The sequence below is a fragment of the Falco peregrinus genome, chromosome 9 (genome assembly GCF_023634155.1).
Source record: "Falco peregrinus isolate bFalPer1 chromosome 9, bFalPer1.pri, whole genome shotgun sequence".
Taxonomy (NCBI): Eukaryota; Metazoa; Chordata; class Aves; order Falconiformes; family Falconidae; genus Falco; species Falco peregrinus.
This window is the reverse complement of record NC_073729.1, coordinates 25249138-25269209: the sequence shown is the minus strand read 5'-3', so window position 1 is coordinate 25269209 and position 20072 is coordinate 25249138. Positions and strand designations below refer to the sequence as shown.

Genomic DNA, 20072 nt, shown 5'->3' with positions numbered 1-20072 from the left:
TTGCTTCTTGTTCAGTGATGTGCTTTGAAACGTTTCAGTATGCCCCGTCTTGGCTTTGTGCTGCCATTCTCTCAAGCATGTGTTGTGGTGCTCTGCAGAGCAAACAGGGACTTTCCTTTTGAGCAGCTTTTGGGGCTAGCAGGCAGGAGGGCAGCTGCCTGGCCTGCTTATAGGGCTTTATCTAGTGGGCCTTTTCCTTCAGGGCGTGAGCACCGGGGGTGTGGGGGTGTCTTTGTAGCAATGATTTCTGTAAGTCGCTGTGTTCCTTCAGCTGTGCTCCCTCTGCCTGGGGAGATGTGCAAGGAGAGGACAGCTGGTCCTCCTGTGCAGTGGGCTTGAAGGTGAATACTCCCAGGGCTCTTCCCTTGCGGGTCATGAGCTGGCTCTGCTTGCAGCAGCCCTGGAATCCCTGGCTTGTTAAAGCAGCGTGTGGCTGAGGAATTTGGCTCTGCTTGCAGCAGCCCTGGAATCCCTGGCTTGTTAGAGCAGCGTGTGGCTGAGGAATTTGGATCTGCTTTGCCTTCTCGGTTGCCATCGGCTGGCCTCGGTGTGAAGGAGGAGGTACAAGCTCTGTGCAAAGCAGTTCATGCGACTGCACTGCTCTCCCTCTGCGCGGTTTGTGGTGTCTAATAAAGCATTCCATTCAATGTGAGGCCATCTGAAGACACACACACGCTCCCTTTCTGTCCCCAGCTGCCTGGTCCACCAAATCTTCTAGGAACTTAGTAAATCTTTGAGCTCTTCATCTTTCTTTCAAGGTTGGTGGAATATGGGCTGCTGGGGAGCTGGACAGGCACACAGTGTGTGCTCGTACAAACCTCCCAGCGTAAGGATGCCAAACTGAAACCCGGTATTTCATTTTTTAAGCTTTGCTTTTCCACATCTGCTCTCCTTACTAACCAAATGAGCTGTGTCATTTCAGTCCTGATGAATCTTGCCACTGTTTCTCTCCGCTTCCAAGTCCTGCTTTGGATGAAATTGTCTTTAATCGATAAAGGGAAGCATGAAGCTATTTGTAGGAGGTGCATCTTTGTAAATATATTGCCTTTTGGGATCACCATGCTGGGAACTGTCATTCTGTTCCTTCCAAATATTTCAAAGGCAATTCTTCCTTTTTTGGGAGGGCTCTGAGAGTGTTTCTTCTTTTTTCTTCCTCCTTGTGATCTGCCTGTGATCATCTGTTCTCTGGTCAGGGTTCATCACTTTCTCAAGAAATCAGTTGGAGCTCTTCAGATTTCCCTGGAAAAAAACAAGCCAACCAGATGTGATTATACCTCCAGAGCTCATAAACCATCTCACTAAGCAGTAAGTGCGTTTTTCTGGAGTGCATCTTGCAGTTCTTGCAGGTATGTTAACTTCTTTAGTGAAGTTAGGTAGCCTCAGGCACTGCGTAGCGCGCTCGCTCGGTGGTGTTTTACCTGTCCAGCACTGAGGTGGTTGATGGGCTTTGAGGAATGGCCTGGGTGAGATCTAAGGAACATCTTTGTATCTCCAGCTGGAGCAGCCGAATTTTGCTTCTGTGGCATGTCTGCAAGTCTGGCCCTTCCGCAGGATCCCTGTTTGCTCGAGGCTGGGGCTGCCCAGCAAGGCATGAATGAGAGCTGCAATTCCTGACTGCTGCTCCCCCTCCTGCTCCCACCTCCCTCCCAAACCTCCTCTCTCCTGCAAGCTCGGCCCCTCTTGCTTGTTCCTGAGCTCTGCCCCTCCAGCTGGAGCCGCAGGTTTATCTGGAGGCGAGGAGTCTCTCCTTTGTAAGCTGAGACCCAGGGGGAGGAGGAGGGATCTGCTGGACCCTGGAGGAGAAGCCGTTTAGCTGCCCAGGGGGAACGGAGAGAGGCAGAGCCTGTGCGCCATGGCTGGGTTCTCCAGTCTGGGGCTTCTCTTCCTATGCCAGCTATTAGCCACATCGGCGCAGGTAAGAAGTCTCATTTATGTCTTATGCTTAAGAAAAAAGTCTGGAAGGGAAAAAGATGGTGACCTGTGTATGCTATACCCGCAGGATGAAATGTGGCAATAGGCAGGTTATTAGAGTCTAAAATTTATTACAAATGTGTGTGTTGCTTGTGCTGTTGTACAGGGAGTGCCTAGCAAGCACGTCTGGGTTTGTACCTGCATAGGTAACTATTTAAATCCTATCCTTACGTGTAGAAACTGCTGCCTTATACTTTCCACAAAAGTATTGCCTTCCCATTCAGGGCTGCAGTTATGAGAGAGAAAGCCTTGGGAAAGGGGAGACCGTTTGGTCTAAGAGAAACAGTTTTCTTCTACAATGAAGTAATAGGCTGCCAGTGAGACTGATCTCCTGATCTGACTCTTCATCTGAATCAGAGTTTCTTCCCTCAACGAATTTTCAAATGTTACACTTACTAAATAGCATATTTAAGCCTTGTTCGCTTCAGGTATGAAGTTATATTAAACTTCCCTGCGTCGTGTTAATGTTACTGCCTGGGGAAGTAACTCCTTGGTGAGGTTTTTCTATTGTGTTAGTGAGGAATTTTTGCAGCCTGGCTTGGGAATTCAAAGCTGCCCTCATCTGCTGCGAGCAGAGCTGCTCCTACAATGAAACCTTTGTTCACTGAAGCTACAGCAAGCTGCTCTCTGGAGCCCTCTCCATACAGAAGTCATTTATTGGACCTTTCTTTCCTTCCCCCCACCTCAGACCTCCTCCAAAACCCCAGATTTTCAAATGGCATCCTGCTCAAAGAGGAGACTTCCCCTTTCTCCTTCTGTCTTCACTGGTGTCTGCCTGGCTTTTCCGTCACCCCATCAGGCTGGGACTATAAATTAATTTTTAATGCCTAGCACTTGGCACCTATTTTCTGTGGGCTTTGCATTTCTTCCTCTGCCCAGAGTGAAACGTGCCTGTAGGCAGCGAGAACTGGTTCCTGTGCAGCAAACCCCGTTTGGTGCCCAGCCACCAGCTTTCCTTCCCAGTGTAAGCCACCAGCTAAATGAGCTGGGAGCCCTGAGGGTGTGCTCAGTCAAAAGGGTTTTCCAAAGAGCCTTGCACCAGTCCTGAGCTCCTCGGAGTCCACCCAGCTTGGCGGGAGGCCCTGGGGGATGGGGGGTTAGTGCAGCTTTAGGGGGTTGAGCTGTAGCACTTGGCCATTTGTGATTTAGCCTATGTGTTTCTTCGGATGCAAAGATGAACTCCTCTCTCTCTTTCCCCTGATCCTTTCAGAGAGTAGGACCACAAGGCCCTCCTGGACCACGAGGACCCCCTGGACCATCTGGCAAGGACGGCATAGATGTGAGTGATGTTTGGCAGAGGGCAGGCTCAGCCGAGGGAGGGCGAGGGGTGGAGCAGAGGCAGACCCAGCAGAGCAGGGAGGCTGCTCATTCCCCAGAGCCCCAGCCTTTGGGCCACCCTTCAGAGGTGGAAGGACATGGAGAACCAGTCTACTCACAAGAGACCTTGTTTTGCAAGAGTCAGAACAGCGAGTGGAGGTGCTGAGTGGCCTCAGGTTCTTTACAGGATCAATCCCCTGTTTTGAGAGAGTTCAGGACAAAGCTAGTGTATGCACAGGGACTCGTGACCCTCCTCGCAACGTAGAAAATTTCTCTTTTGGTGTCTAGGGAGGAAGGGGAACGTAATACATAAGGTCGAGTGCATGGGTACCATGTTTGCCAGAGTCATTGCATGTTCTGTAGTTCAGAGAGAGGTTTATGTGACACTTCAGGGCATCCACATTTCTAGAGAGGCTTCAAGAAACTCAAACATGCAGCGCTGGACACTGCTCTTATATTGGGTTTATTTTCACATTGTCAGTATGGCTATCCCTAACTTCCATTGGGATGTGAGAGGTCAGAAACTGGCTTGTGTGTTGCCAGACATGAGTTGCCTGTAGTGGCACAAAAGGCAAATGAAATGGGCAACCTTTATTTCAGCAGGCAGCTCCTTTTACGTACACCTCCTGCAGAGGCAGAAGGCTACGTACCACAGCACGTACTGGAGGAGAAAAACTTGTCCTGTTACTTTTAATTGAAGTTTCCATAGAAATGAAGAATTTTGCTTCTGTGCCTCTGTTGGATAAGGACTGAAGTTTGTCCAGTAGTTAGTTTATCCACTGATAAAAAGAGCATCAGATGGACCGTCAACAAGACCACATCAAATGCAAAAGGCTGGATCCCCACCTTGATGTTCAGTTTGAGTAGTGCTTGTCTTAGTCTCTAAGCTGCTTATGGAACAGGGCAGGGTTTTTTAAACCTCGTCTGAAGGAAGTTTATTGGTGTTGGGCCTTTAAGCAACCTTGAAAAAATCTATTCATTCCATGCAGGTCATTTTCTTTTGGATAAGAAGGTAAAAAAAGATATATGGGTTCCCTGGTGTATGGTGAACAAGGAGCTTTTTTGTCTGCAGTGGTGAGCTTTCATAGTGGCTCTGTGAGCAAGGCTGGTCTGAGGAGAGAACCGCCTTGATTTGCAGCTGGTCCCTCTAAAGTGTCCTTTCGACTAATGGAGACCATTTTACTGAAAAATCTCACTCTGAACTTTTCATGCTACGAAACCAGAGCTGGTACCTCGACAGTTTCTCTCTGCTGTCTTTCATGATGTGGTAAAAGGTTTAAGGGGACACCCTGGAAGAGGACGAAGGACATGTGTTCCCGTTGGCAGCAGTGAGCTGTGGAGTCACTGCAGCAGGACGCGAGCGTGGCCAGCGGGTTTCAGGGACGGGTGGCTGTGTTTCTGTACAGAGCGAAAAAGAAGCGTTTGGGAGGCACGAAGCCCTTCAGGCTTCATGTTGTAACCAATTTCTGCGTGTAGGCAATCAGAAAGAAACAAATCCCTGTAATTGTGTTGTTCAGTTCCTGCTTTCTATGGGATATTTGACACCCTAATTCTGGAACGGCATCAGCATCACTTCTGATTGCTCTTGGAAACAGGAGCCCGGGGAGATGCTGGTCACATGAACCTGCACCCCTTCATCCACTGCTTAAAGCTTTGGAAGGCTGCCTGCGGGACAGGACCAAACAACATCATCTAATTAATATGAAGAACTCAGTCCTGATAAACCAACCAGCTCAGTAAAGTATTTAAGGTGTTAAGTCTTACAGTCTCAGCTTGAGTCTGGAGTTTTGGCTACGCAGGAACAGGCTCTCATTTGAACAGACTTGATCTACATCCCTCCTATGGATATAGGTTGTCAGGTGCCTTGTTCATATGAGATGGTCCAGCTGTGCAGGGACAGGCTCCAGGATGGTTCCTGCTCTTCAACAGGATTGAGTCCTTCAAGGATGATGAAAAAGAAGATGATGAGAAAAGAAGAGATGCAGGGCTGGGGCTAGTGCTGGGCACAGTCATGCAGCCTCCCAGTTTCAGGGTTACGGTTCTTCTGGTAGTACCCTCTGAAAAACTATGGCACTGCTCTGCATTTTCATGGTACTGCATGGAGAGAAGTGGTGGTGTCAGATCTACCGCTGTGAAGAATGAAACCATCTTTTCTTTAGTGGTGAGCCTTTTATTTTTTAAAGCACAATTAGAACTTTTGTGGACTATACCTACGCAAGTTTCCTGAGGTCTGTAAGCCACTCCAGCTGGGTCATCTTCGCAGACGGCTCTGGATGAACGCCATGTGGGAAGAGCTGCTGAACAGCCTTTTTGCTGGATGAGTGCTGCTGCGGTGTTCAGCAGTCCCTTACTGTCGGCCGTGAGCAGTGAGCAGCGCATAACATACATCTGAATTATTCAGGATATCTCTGAACAAACCTTGGATGAACCCCATAAGCACAATTTCTAGAAGCTCCTGCTTTCATTCCTACCTTCCAGTGGGAGCTGCAACATTAAGTCCCTCTGAAATATTTTATAGTTATAGCCTTCAACATGCTTCACATTTCATACTCGGTAACAAGCAAAATCTCTCCCTCCCGAGAATAGAAACGGCATGTTATGATCGAAAGAATTAGTGACAAGTTCCTGTGAATTATTTCTGGGGATGTAATTCCCCAAATTGCTAATAAGCAATTGTCACTTTTCAAAAATCAAGCTCCCCCCCCACCACTTTCCGTCTCCTGGCTTGACATGCTAAGAAAGCATAAACTTCCTTCCCTCTCACATAGCACCAGGAGAGCATTTCCCTTTGCTGACAGCCTTTGCCTCTAATTCCCAGTGATTTGGCATTAGGGGTATAAACACTGATTAGGCTTTTGATTTAGCTGACTGCAGTTCTGGTGCCCCTGCAGGGTCCCGCAGGGGTCCACAATGGCAGGAGCAAGGTTTAAGATCGTCCCAAGCGGCCTTTGCTGATGCTGTGACCTTGCTGTATAGATTGCCATCGCACAGGCAAGAAAAAATGCAAGGGGCTGGCAACCTCAAGTGATGGAGGAAAGAGTAAACCACCTCTACTGCCATTTCTGTCCGCCTTTTCAAACCATTCATTGCAAAAGAACTGCTCCTTTCATTTCCTTGGCAGGGCTTTTCCCCACCTATGATAATGATAACTATTTATGGAAAACCTGTGAGCAAAGGACAGCAAAGGAGTTGCTTCAGCAAGGCAGAGCACAAAGATCCCTCTGTTCAGTGACCCTGTGGTCTGTGCATTGATCGGTCACCAGTGCAGCACGTAAATCCTCGCTGAAGTGAATTGAGGCAGCTGGTCTTGAGAGATTTGCCCACAGACTTCACAGCTGTCGACACAGTAAATAGAGAAACATGCTATAAATTCCACAACTTTGCTTACTGCCTTCCAACTCCTAATTATCAGGCCTACGATGGGGCTGGTGTTATTTCTAGCCTTGCTGTGTTAATAACCACCCCTTTTACATATAAATTTTCTTCTTACAGGGCATCAGCGTGCCCCTTCCCCTCTGCTTGCCCATGATAACTGAGCCTCTCCCGGTATTTAGTGTACTTACCCGAAAGCCGGGAGGGAAGGGTGCCATCCAGACATCTAGACCTGGGACACAAAGTGATTTTATGTGGGATGAGGTGGGAAACCAAGCTCCAGTCGAGCTCCTGCTATTCACAGATGGTTGCAGCTTTTGGGGGCTAACAATAAAACACAAATATCTTCTTGTCTGGGGTCCACACAAGCTCCTGAATGATGTTACAGCTGGTGAGCTAGAAGGGGTGATTCAAAGGCTGCTTAAATATTGTCTCCCAAACACCTTTAATGCTGTTCTTAAAAGTTGCTTTCCATTAGGCCAGGAAAAAATGAGCGCTTTTGGAATATTATATAAAATACGGGGTTAGTCCAGACTGTGGGGTTGGATTAGGTGGAAATCAGTTGGGGGCTTTGTTCATTTGCTTTTCCTGTCAAAGTTTAGTCATACATAGAAAATTACTGTAGACAGTTTGTTCATTCTTTACCTTCTGATAGTTCCCAACTCCTGGTAGTACCACAGTGTTATACTGGGTCCTGGATACCTGAATCTTATCCTCATATCCCTCTGTTTCATCAGGAAGATGTTTGAACGCCTTGATAGCCCTCTAGCTTCCTCACTGCCCAACTTGCAGACAAGCCCAAGTGCAAATAATTTTTAAGTATATCTGGGAAAAGGAGGTGCTGGGCACTGTTTGGAAGCACTGGTTTGCTGTGGGAGGCTGAGGATGTGGGGTTCACCACATCTGCTGTTGTGGGCGTGGAAAAAGTTCATCCTGCTTTAGGGGATAGCAGGATCTAGAGCATCAGCTTCGTAAGACTGAGCGTGGTAAATCCTGGAGTGGGCATTAAGGGAATGAGCGCTGTGACGGGTGGGAACACCGTTGTTGCAAAACATCACCAGAAGGAGGTTCAGCGCTAACACCGATGTCGTTTCTCTTTATCAGGGAGAGCCAGGCCCTCCTGGTTTGCCAGGCCCACCGGTAAGTATGTTCTGGCTGACACTGACTTGCTCATCCTTTTGAGAGGGAGACAGTGCAAGAGCTAAGGCTTGCTGGCTCCCCTTCCTCCTGGTCTGCAGCAGAATTTCTGTAAGGGGTCCACAGTGGAGATCCTCAGCAGTGGTCCGGGGGACAAATGCATTTATTTTCCTGTTTCATTGCTAGCGGAAGTTATCCATGAGATGAAGCTCACCCATCCCCAGTATAACAAAACTGGTACCGAGCCACGTGTGTGGTTATTTTTGGCATTGGTCTGAGTCTGCTTCTGCTCCTCAGTCTGCCAAGGGGTGCTCAAAATTGTACCAGGTGGCACAGCTCCTTGCTCTGGGCTGCTTACCCCATCCTTTTCTACCCCTTTCTACCCCTCTATTAGGAACAGCTTACAAGTATGTGGAATTGAGCCAAAGCGCTGAAATGAATTTAGAATTCATGGCAAGTTTCATCTCTCTGTAGGAATTCTTCTACATTGCATGGTATAAGATCAACACGTCAACAAATTAACTTCCGTCTTGTAGCCCGTATCAACACATGCCACGTTTCTCTTGTTATTATGTTAAAAATAATTGCCTGATTATCTGATTTAGGGGCCAAAAGGTGCACCAGGGAAACCTGGAGCAGCTGGTGAAGCTGGATTGCCTGGCCTTCCTGGAGTGGATGTGAGTATTTTGTCATCTTAGATCTTTTAAATATTTCATGTAGACATGGGTGCTTCTCTGAAGTGTCTCATCGGCTTCCTCTGTGCCTACTGTAGAAGCAAAGTGCGTCCTAGATCTACCTGTGTCTTGTACATCAGGAGAAAGTTTGAGAGTTGCAAGTATCTCTTGATTGAATTAAGGAACTTGAGAACAGTTTTGAGACGCGTAACTGACAGGACGGTGCTCTTACAGTGAAGCATCGCAGTTCTTCAGAGGTGCAGCGGGCAAGTCTGCAGAAGTACAGGCGTCTTTGAAAGTTGACATTTCTGGAGCAAACCCATTGAGCTCAGTCTAGAGATCCCATCCCACTTGCGAGCCGAGGTGTGCTGCTCACTGCCCTGGGATTTGCCCTGCAGCTCCAGACAGGTGACTGCACACAGTCAAGCTTTCCCCGTTTTCCCATCTTTCCCAGCTTCCCAACATGCTGGCATGGTAGCTGAGTCTGGGTAAGGTTTTAGCCAACACATTTTTTTCTGCATCAGGCAAGGAGCAGCGTTCAGTCAGCTTCCACAGCTAAGCTGCAACTCCAGAAACACCATTGATAAGACTACTTGGTGGTGTTCATCCACGCTCCCAATGCACAGGGAATGGTGCTGATCATTTGCTTCTGCTCTTTTCCTTTGTGATTAATTACAGAGAGAAATCAGATGGTTCGCCTCTCCTGAGAGCTTGGCATCCAGATGATTTGTGTTGGTGACAGGGACTTCTCATAGCTCTTTTTATTCTGTTTCTCTGTTTTCACGCTTGTTGGTTTGTTGGGATATTTTATTATTTAATTATTTATTTTTACAGGGTTTAACAGGAACTGATGGCCCACCTGGCCCAGATGGGCCTCCAGGAGACCGTGTGAGTACCCCATTAGATCCTAAGTCTCTTTAAATGAACATTGTCACTGATCGTATTGATTTCTCATTCCTTTGCAAATTGGTGACGTTCAAGTGTTAATTATGGTAACTTATTTATCCATAAACCCTTGAAGAATACTTGGACCCTTGAAATGAAACTCCAGATGGCTTTTCATTAGGCAGGGCACAAGATCCATCTTTTCTTTCACATGGTTTTGAATGGCCTTGGATAGCCTCAGTGGTGGGACTACCGTGCAGAACAGCTCTGGTGATATTTCAAGTATCCAAAAAGTTCCTTGAAGCAGTTGATAGACCTAATTATGAAGTTTATCACAAATGAAGCTATTTTGGCCTTTATTTGCCACCTGAGTACGCATCTCTGTTATGTTTATAATTACTGCTACTGTGTATTAACCGTTTAAACTTTCGCCTTTTGTTAATTCTGGGGCTGTCCATATGGTTGACATTATTAGTTGCCTTGGCATAGACTTCCCCAGCCAGCATAGCAAGAAATGTGTTTTTCTTGCTTCCTGCATATTGTAGCTCTGCTAAAGGGCACCACAGGGATAGAGAAATGACTGCCAGAGATGTTATAGCTGTCGTTCAGATCATCTACAACGGGGCTGGAAAGGCACTTGGGTCTCCTTGGGACATTAAGAATTAAACTTTATTGAGCCATTCAGCACAGATTTTTATCCAGCTTGGCTGTTTTCCTGTCTCCCAGTGTGGGGGGATCAAGCTTGTATCTACAGCTGGTTTACTGGTCTCTTGAAGTCAGGGCTGCAGGGATGGGCTGAATATACGTTACAGAGTGCAAAGGTTAAAAAAGGTGGATTTTTCCAGTGTGTTCACTGTAGTTTAGTAATCCATTTGTTGCCCTGAGGAACTACCCAAAGCTCCAAACTGTGAGTTGTTTTCTCATTTAGTTAAAGGGATGAGTGATAGAGCCGTGTGTCTTTGATGCACTGCTCTTCCTTTCCCCGTGTGCAAGGCAAAGTTTGCTTGGCCACTGGGAAGGCTGAGTGGCAGGACCGAAGCATCCTGGTCACAGCTGCAAGCCTCCGTCCATCAGCACTGCGCGAAACACCATCTCCTTTGCTTTTCCTCATGCCCACCTTTCTCCCCAGAGATCCAGGGCTGCAAAATCCCAACCGCTCTGACAGTCTGTGGCAAGAGTCCAGCACCTTCTGGGAACTGACTCCTGATTTTTAAAAAAGTTCAGGACCACACGCAGAAGACACAGTTTCATGGCCCTGTTGCATGTTTGGTGGTGTTTGCCCGTGCCCACTTCAGCACACAAGCTCCTAGTTGGTGGGGTAATTGAGCAGGGAATATCTGGGCACAAGAACTTCCTCCTCAGCTATTCAGTATCACACAAACAGTAACTACACATTTTAATTTGACGTGCTTTCCCATGTCTCGTAACTCAGTTTGTCAGCATGGGGCAAACCTGGGGCCTGCTGTCATTTATGGGAGCTTTTCAAGGTCAGTGGTCCATCTGGAAAATTGTTTTAATTGGTTTCATAAAAGCCTGGAAAAAGGAAAAAAAGCTCTAAAAGCTTTAGCACTCTGAAAGGACAACATTGTTATCCCAACTTTCTTTCTTCTCCCCAACTTTTACAACATCGTTTGGTCTCCCAGGAATCCCTGAAATCAGCAGGTGTCTGCTTGCTGTTGTGGGACTGGAGTCATGCTTAGCGCTGTGACTTCTTCTAAATAAACGTATTTTTCTGAATTGGAGTGCCCGAGACTGAAGGTGGATAGCATATGGAAGTGGGCTCATGGAAGGCAGTTTTTAGTAATACCTTATTGCTAAACATTTCTTTTCCTCTATATGCCATGCTTCATCAGTCCAACTGTGATTCATGTGTGACCAGGGCCAGTGTACTGTGAAGTCAGCACACCAAAATGTTTTTTATCTTACATATCTCCTGTTGCTATCAGCATCCATTGGCTTTTCTCATGGTTCTCCTTGCAGACTGATTAGATCCAGCCTATTTGTTTTTCCAATTAAGAAAATCCTTTATTTTTAGCCAGGAATGCTGGGTTCTGACCTTTGTGCTAGATACTGGTGTCCTTCACTGGCAAGTTTTCAAAGATAATTTTTAAGTTTGGTGCTTTACACTATAAGCAATGAGAAGAATGTAATTAGTCATATTTATTTATGACTGTCATGTTAATCAAGTATTTCCTGTGCTCCACAGTTGTATATTCATAAAGTTTATTACTTTAAAGTGAAAAAATTATGGTGAGATTGTTTTCTAATCAAAAGAGAAAGAACATTGTTACCAGGAGAATGAGTTGAGTCAGACAATGTTATTAAAATCGAGGTGTAAATTAGAGCCTCTCCTTTGAACTTAATGGAGTCACATCAGCTTGCTCAGGGACTCGATGATCGTGTCCCAGGAATGTTCATGGCTGCACGCTGCTCCGTACACCCTCAAGGATACCAAAATCCAGGACAGGGAAGTGCCAACGCTTGGCATGTGTGGGCTCTGCCACTCTTTTGGCACCTTGGCTGAAGCAGAAAGGGGCTGCGCAGCTGGTTTCAGTGGGGGCAGGATTAGTGTGTCAGTCAGTAGGTGCCAGGAATTCCGTCTTTTCGTTGCAGGAAATGATCCCAGCTTGTCCCTTACAACCTTCAGCAGGTGTAAGGACTTCAGCCTAAAGAAAAAAGTGACTGGAAAAGCAGAGTAACATGCAGCAAGAGAAATGGAGGAGCTGACACTTGCAGCAGAGTTGATTTTTATTGGATTACAGTCTGCTCCTCACAAGACTGCTCCTAATGAGGCTTTGGATCCTCTGTATCTTTTTCCTTAAGCTTAACAAGGGAAAATATTTCTAATCTCATTTGGTATGCAAAACAGTGGGAAAGGACTGGCCTCATCCTGGGGATCACACTAAGCAGCATCGTGTTGGGGTGTTTTCCACATCTGCCTATCTCCTGGTCCTAGGGGTAGGCACCATTTCATTGCAGCTCAGGACATCGTTCACAAGGTGTTTCTGTGCAGCATTTTGGGAATGTTTGGGAAACAGGTTTGGGCAATCCGGCTGGCAAGAGGCTGAGCAAGCCTCGTGCTGTCATTGCTCTTTGTCCCCTGTGCAAGGGCGTGAGGATTTTGCTGGCACTAGTTTAATGGAAATAACAACACAGTTTGTTCTGTGTTTAAGTCTGTCAACTTTGCCCTCACGATGTGACATTCTGCCTTTAGCAGAGAGCAGCAGCGGCTGAGAACTGTGCAAGTGCGAGGGACGAGCTGCCTGCGTGGGGCTGGGAGCAGCGTGGCTCTTCTGCCGCTCCCGAGCATCAACACAGTGCAGAGAAACTCCCCGTGACAGCTGCAGCCGTGCTGTCGAGCACACTATTATTTTATTTATCATTAACCTCAAATTACACAGGCGTTTCTGCACCTCCACCATGTCTTTTTTTTTTCTTTCCTTTTTTTTTTCTTTTTAAAAGAAAGTGATAAAATTGGTCTGCGCCGATGAGCTACCTGCCTCTGCTTTTCCCTTTCCCGTAGCAGCAACAGCTGTTTTCTAAGGAGGCTCTGAGACCTGAGAGCATCAGCCAGCAATGCACACCCAGTATCTTAGCTGTTGACCAAGGGCAACCCACCACACTGAGGGGTTTTGTTCATTTTTATATTTCCATTCACTTTCTGTTTCGGAATTACTACCTATAATTAAGTTTATAGTCTGTTGGCCAGTGTCAGTATCGTTGCAGTGCAACAAAGGGATTAAGACTTTCTGTTTTGCAATCTTTAGTTAAGCAGGAAAATAACAACTTCAAGAATGATTTAATTCTAGTCTAAGACATGAGATCACCAAGCTCTAGTCAAGCTTAAGAGTTAAGAATACAAATTGGGAAGAGGAGACTGGGGATTTGCCAAGGAAGCTAGTGAAGAGGCAGAAGCTGCCAAATCTTTGTCTTTGCTTGAAGGGAAAATTTATGAATTAATAAAATTCACCACAGTGAGTCCAAATCTTGTAAATAGTTTCAGATAATTTAGTCATTGGATCTACAATTTGAATGTTTTATGAATGACACTATTTCAAATGGATGAGATTCAATTTATGGAACGTTTAGATGTTCGTGGAGTCTAATCAGGGGCCAACTGTGACTTGCAGAGGTGTCTATTTAGTCCTTCAGAAGCAACTCATGTTTTAGTCTTTCCTCTTTCTTGACCTGCAAATGGTGAAGGAAGTCGCTGGGCCCGATTCTGAACATCCATCCCTACTATCTTAAAATGTTCTATAATCAAGTCATTAATCAGGAATGACAGAGTCATTACCGTAAGTTTCTGTCCTTACATTTGTGAACTCGGCTGAGCATTGCCGGGTGTGTGCTGCTTCTGTAAGACACTGCTGGACTTCTCAGGCAGGGACTGGTGTCAAGGAGGGCAGGCGTTGGTGTCTACCCGTACCCATATGGAGGTTTCTGGTTTATCCCTGCTAATTTGCACTGGTTTATTCCTGTAGGGTGCATTAGGACCTGCTGGGCCGCCTGGAACAGCTGTAAGTAACGTCTGGAATAGAGTGTGTAAGGATGGGGTGTAGTATTATGCCAAAACCATCACCAAGAGAGGCTGGGAAGCTCTGTATCCCAAACAAAGGGATCAAAGCCTCAGTGGGTGAAAATGTTGTTTGATGTGTTTAAATATGTATGTATGACCTGTTCTGTTAGTACAGGGTCTGGTTTTAGTCTCTGAGAATATAAAGCAAGCCAACTTGGGATAAAGACTAGCATATCAAATGCTATCAAAATTATTTGACATTAGATAACGTCTAATAAAAATGAAAATAAATAAAAAAGGAAATGCAGATAAACTAGAATGTTTACTTATAACTGTGTCCTCCCACTACCCTGTCACTGTATGTGGCTTTACTTGGAGGTGTCTCAGAGGTAACAGCGATGTAAAGGAAATACAGATTGTTAAAGGCAACAAAAGGATTCATCAAGACTCCAGCTCTGCTCTGATTGCAAATTACAATAATTGGGGACAGGGGAGTGCTAAGAAAACTTAAAAAGAAAAATTAAGCAGCATTTTCTGAGATTTGCTTTGCTTCCTGTATGTTCTGTTTCTAAATGATCTTTTGCTGTTTTAAACGTTCCCAGGGCAAAGGACTACCAGGACCTCCAGTAAGTAAAGAGGCTCTTTCAAAAAAGTTTTAAATTATATCCTAGCTTTATTGGATACTCTGAGCATTACACACACCCCCAGCCCCTGGCCTTGGGTCCCTCTCCTGTGCCAGGCAGAGGGATGTGGAGTCCTGTGGATCTGCAGCCTCGTAGGGTGTTTATGCTCACCCTGACCCCAGGGAGGCTGGCACTTCTGTGAATTCAAGGCACAGCAGCCTTCTAATCGGTGGAAGTGACCGGTTCTGGGGCACCTTTTGTTTGGTGGCTTCCTGGCGCACCTCCGAGCTGCCCTGTGTCAGAGGGGATGCAGCTGTTGGCAATGTGGTGGAAAGAGTGTGCTGCATGGGGAGGTGGGGCAAAAAGACAGATGTGGTAACCTGATGGTCTGGGTGCAGGATTGAGCTCCTGGGGGGGATTAGACAAATAAGTACAGCCAGACTGTTTGCCCCTGGGCTTTGGCAGCTGTGTGAAGTCACCGTGGGTAAGCACTCTTCTCTCTGTTCAACAGGGGCCTCCAGGACCCAGTGGGCTCCCAGGTGGAAATGGATTTCGGGGTCCTCCTGTGAGTTTCTCTTACCATTTGATCCGCATTTACTGAACATGCCACAACCGCAGAAGAATGAATGAGGTTCATTTCTGGTCTCTCAACCCATTCTGGAACCATGATGCACAAGATGCTACAAGCCCTACTAATGCGCAGGCAATGCTGTTCCTTCCATCAGCTTATGTGGGGTCACCCCAGTCAACCAGTGCCATGCCAACGATGTGCACCTGCTCGCAGCCGTATCTTGCTTTACCAACTATGAGTAAGGACAAAAGAGCAGCCAGTGTCACAAGAACATAGAGTAGTTACCAGCTGGCATGTACTTTCAGCATCCTCAAAAGAAGCGCTGCACAGAATGGGTCCGATCTGACGGAGCCCGTTCTGCAGAAGCATACCATCAGGTTTGGGTGCCCACAGCTCCACTGGAGAAGTACAGGGCCAGTGGAAACAGGGATGTGGGTGCAGGGATATGTTCTTCTATCCTACTCCCTACAGCATTTGCTCTTCTCTTTGCAGTCATAGAAGCCTCTGCAGAAAGAAAGGTGCGGTTTAGTCCCATTAGAGCTATCTTGCCCCACATTCACAAAAATGCAATGGTATTTGGTAGCCAGCCTTCCTCTCCCTTTGCATTTTTATTGAAATAGTTAAGAAGAGGGATTCTTACTAATTTTCACTCTGTTTAGGGACCTTTTGGTCTGCCGGGATTCCCAGGGCCTCCTGGACCACCTGGACCTCCGGTAAGTTGAGACTTGCAAATAAATGTTAGAAATTTCCCATGGGCAGTCCAGAATTTTCTTCTTGCTGCCGGAACGTGTACTTTTTTATTTGTTGTGGTTACCATGAGCATTCCCTTTCCGGGCTAAGTTTCAGCAGACCATAAACACCGTGCCCCAAGGAGGGCAGTGACTTCTCACTGCGGTGTGTTGTTTATCTGCTGTTTGTTATTTGTGCGCTGTGGGTGGAGGAACCCAGTGATGCCCAGGCTTTATGGCACAGACAGATCGTGGGGGGGGCTTTCTGTTCTCTCAGGTAAGGTTTATATGGTTGCTTTGACCATGATGTGTGGTTGTAGGGCCAGAAAGTGGGGCTTGAAACTGGTAGGGCTCTGTTTTGGGTTTGCTGCGGTCTCTCTGGAGGGGCTGAACAGTGGGATCGGGAGGTCTTTCCCAAGGAGCTTTCCCCAGACCAGGAGGAGACCAGGCACAGCTGCTCTTCTCAGATTGCTGCCTTTATTACCTAAGGCTCAAGGCTCTAGCTCAAGCTCAGTTGTACATCTCCAGAGGATGATTACACCCCTGGGTATGTCCGTTTTAAGCACTGGTGCAGCTTGGAACGCTCCATTTTATGCTATGGGGCTGTGTATCTGCCTGGTGCTGATCCAGCTGAGCTTGCTCTTGGTAAAGTGCATTTCCTAGAAATTGTATTTCCTCCTGGTGTTTGTCTTGATGTATTTAAAAAAGACCACATTTCATGAATTGCAGGGTCTTCCAGGCATCCTTCCTGATGGTGGTGGGGACCTTCAGGTAGGTTTTCCTTTATGTAGCGTGAAAATATTTTTCAGTTTACCCTTTGATGTGACTTTTCATTGGCGTAGTTGGGTGACATTTAATGTGTGCCGTTCAGACCTGCAGACATGGGTCTAAACTGCTTTATTGCAGAATGCGTAAGTGGGGTGGGGGGTGTGTTTACAAGACTTAAATGTGCTTTCAAGGAGGTAGATATGCTAGTGATGACTTTTTTCTTGATCTTTGCTTTCCAGTTCGCTTTTCAAAATGCAGGTTTTGCATACATTCTTCATTTACAAAACAACTTAAGCATTTGGTAAATGACAACAGCTTTTCATGCATCTGTTTCCAATCCTGTTTTGCAAGATAAAAGATTGTGCGTGTTGTGCTGTTTATTTCCATGGATGGTGGCACCAGGTTCCTATGGGTATATGCTTTGTTTAGGCTGACTTCCTTATGAGAAAGTCTGGATTCCTTTCTTTGAGGAGAATGAAAGGAGTCTTAAGTCCATGAACGATGGAAGTGACATTTCCAGATTTCACAGCTGTTGTTGTGACAGCCTCTTTGGTTTTCTAATTGGCATGCCCCAAAAAAGCTCAGAGTTGGTTTAGACTGCCTTATGGCAAGTCACGTGGAAGTTAATGGAAAATGATACTATTTCTGCAAGCTTAATTTAAGTTACCCTGTGGAATATACTAGAAAATTAAGTTTCTGCTACAGAGGTGTTGCCTGAGGTTTTATTAAATAAAGAAAAAAACCCACAAATAAATGAAAGAAAAGCTGCAGAAGAAAATCTCATTCCTTGTTTATGAAGTTTTTAAAGTATGGCCTTTTGAGCCCCTATTAAATTTCTGTGCATGTTCTGATTTGTTCCCCATCAAACTAGAGTTCCCACCAGGGCTCCCCCACCCCTAGACACCTGCAGATACCTGCTTGTAGGTATTTGGGTTACTTTGTTATAGGTCCCCTTCCAATAAACTCTAATGCTTGTCCTTATTTCAGTTAGGTGACTTGCCTAAAGGAAATCAATAGGGGTGACTTAACACATAGGATTAAATATGTTCCTAGTGATTTACAAGACACTGATCCAGCTTCACTGGGGAGCTGTGATTCTTCAACATTTTGGACTATGGACAACTGTCAACCGTCAGAATTTCTCACTGTCTGTGCTCAAAGCAAAGCAGGTCATTCATAAATCATTATTTTGTGGGTCACTGGGGGCCTGAGGACCTGTGTAGGACCCCTTGCCATAGGGAAATTCTGGACGATATGTGATGCTGTGAATGCATCAGAAGTAGTGGATTTAGAGCCCAAACCCACATAACCTTTTCACCTCTCCCTCGTAACGAAACCAGCCTCCCTGGATGCGCTGCGTGTACTTGATCAACCAGAGAGTGTTTCTGTTCCTTGCAGTGCCCAGCTCTGTGCCCACCGGGTCCGCCAGGTCCCCCAGGAATGCCAGGGTTCAAGGTAAGAAAAATACCCCCTGCACATACAAGGGTCTGTCTCCCAAAATAAACACCACGATGGACCCCCAGGACCGAGCTGTTTTATATACAGCACACGTCTCCTGCAGGCTCCGCACCTCTCCAAACCAGCCATGCAGTTGCCTGCGATTAAGCTGTCGAAAAGAAAATGCCTAAAGCAGCCAAATAGGAGACAAGAGGAGGATGAAGGACCTGATCCTGCCTTCTTATGTGTGCTGTTCCCGTACTCGTAGGAGTAGCTGCTCTGTCACTGAACTCGGTGCTGCAAAGTGTGAGCACTCTGCCTTCACCTTCAGCAAGAGGCTTTGCATCCTCCGAGCACCTGCTCGCACTTAGGGGCGCAGGGCTTGGCGGCTCCGTCCCCTGCAGGATTGCAGCCTTTGTTAGGTGGAACATTTACCTACGGCCATTTATTCCTGCAAATGAAATTTAACCCTTTGCATAGGGTGAGGGTTCCTCCCTCTGGAATGAGGTGCTGCCTTTGCAGGCTTCAGAGAGCTGTAAAAATCTTGCCAGTTCTTAAATTGCACTCGCAGACCCTGTGAACACAGAGAGACACATTTTACTGTAGCGAGACATAACTTACGTGATTAAATACCATTTAATTGTCATTTTGCAGCTGGCTTAGGACCAGGCAGCTTTATGTTGTTTGATTCTGGTGCGTAAATTCTAGGTTGCAACCCTTAGGAAACCTCACTCAGCAGTTAAACATCTTGTCCCCTCTATGATTCACATGAATTCTGTGCAGTAGGCTCACTCCAGCAGCAAGCTGAAGTAATAAGTTACTCGAGTTTTTTAGGAGGATTTAGCAGGATTTAGCAGAAGTTGGCAATGGGTAGAACATCTCCTGGGAAATGCTCTCAATTCCTCATGAACTGACCTTTTGCAAGTCTGTTTGGTCTCTGGGATGAGTCATAAATACTAGAAATACACAGTGTTTAGGGCATAACTATTCAAAGTTCATAGCTTGTGAAATGGAAAAACCTGTGAAGGTCTCCCATTATGATGCAAATGATGCACAGGATGTTTTGCGTGGTGAGGATTAACATCTGCCATGGCTGAAATTAGTCTGGGTCTCTCCCACAATAATAGGAAGGGAGCCAAGAAGCAAAACTGAATCTATATTTATGTAAAAGATTTCAGTGGGACGTGGGTTTTTTTGCAAGCTTGATGATGCAGAGTTAAAGATGACTTGAACAAAAAGGGAGGTTAAAGGTGCAGAATGGAGTTTTCAGAAGTGTCTTGGCCCCATTTTCAGAAGTGATGAGAACTGAGCTTTGGTCCCTGGCCAGGAATTGAGAATTGCATCCAGAGATCTGTAGCCTGGTCTCACCGCAGGTCACTCTTGAAAACTGAATCTGGACACTTCTTGAGACCAGATCAATTCTGACACGATGATGCCTAACACGGGAATGGTGCGTGACTAATGAACCCCAGAAGTTACTGCCCTTCACACAGCTGTAGCACCTGTACGGATTATTTTCCCAGCAAGTCATCTGTGTTGTGTGGGTTCAGGTCTTAGCGCTATCTCATAAGATTTAAATTCTGAAACAAGGCTGTACTGGAACGTGAATAATTGGAGCTCTTGTTTCTAGGGACACACTGGTCACAAAGGAGAACCTGGCGAAATAGGAAAAGACGGAGAGAAGGTAAACTTCCATTTAAAGGGGGTGGGGGAGGATTTCTTACTTTAAAAGCATCATAACAAATGATTTCTTGAAGAAGACAGGGAGAAATGAGGCAATTGGCTGAACAGCAAGAAGAAGTTACTGTGACTGAAGTGCACTAATACGTCAAGAAAATTCATCTTCCCAATAATCATAACGTTAAGATCAGTTTGATAAATTAACAGGAATTGTTTCACGTGCAGGGATGTCAGCTCAGGAAAAAGCCCTTCACTCGTCACTTGGGTAGATGCTTCACTGATGCTGTCCCTGCATGTAGAACAAATTGCCTGTAACACAGAAGCAAATTCTGAAGCAGGAACCTGGGTGGGAGGGAGCTCAGGGAGAAATAAAGTGGAGAGAAGGTCTCTGCC

General features: G+C 46.1%; 1 protein-coding gene across 1 annotated transcript in view; it reads left to right on the top strand.

The window, feature by feature from the left end:
• Positions 1–449: 449 nt before the first annotated feature.
• The window catches only part of COL9A3 (collagen type IX alpha 3 chain), a 41126-nt gene continuing 21503 nt past the window's right edge, over positions 450–20072 (top strand). Inside the window, exons 1-14 of the mRNA XM_055813848.1 lie at positions 450–561; positions 694–1305; positions 1496–1915; positions 3182–3250; positions 7765–7800; positions 8403–8474; positions 9306–9359; positions 13838–13873; positions 14475–14498; positions 15007–15060; positions 15726–15779; positions 16524–16565; positions 17961–18017; positions 19630–19683. Of these exons, the coding sequence (XP_055669823.1) occupies positions 1853–1915; positions 3182–3250; positions 7765–7800; positions 8403–8474; positions 9306–9359; positions 13838–13873; positions 14475–14498; positions 15007–15060; positions 15726–15779; positions 16524–16565; positions 17961–18017; positions 19630–19683 (615 nt within the window). The 5' untranslated portion in view covers positions 450–561; positions 694–1305; positions 1496–1852. The remainder of the gene's footprint in view (positions 562–693; positions 1306–1495; positions 1916–3181; positions 3251–7764; positions 7801–8402; positions 8475–9305; positions 9360–13837; positions 13874–14474; positions 14499–15006; positions 15061–15725; positions 15780–16523; positions 16566–17960; positions 18018–19629; positions 19684–20072) is intronic.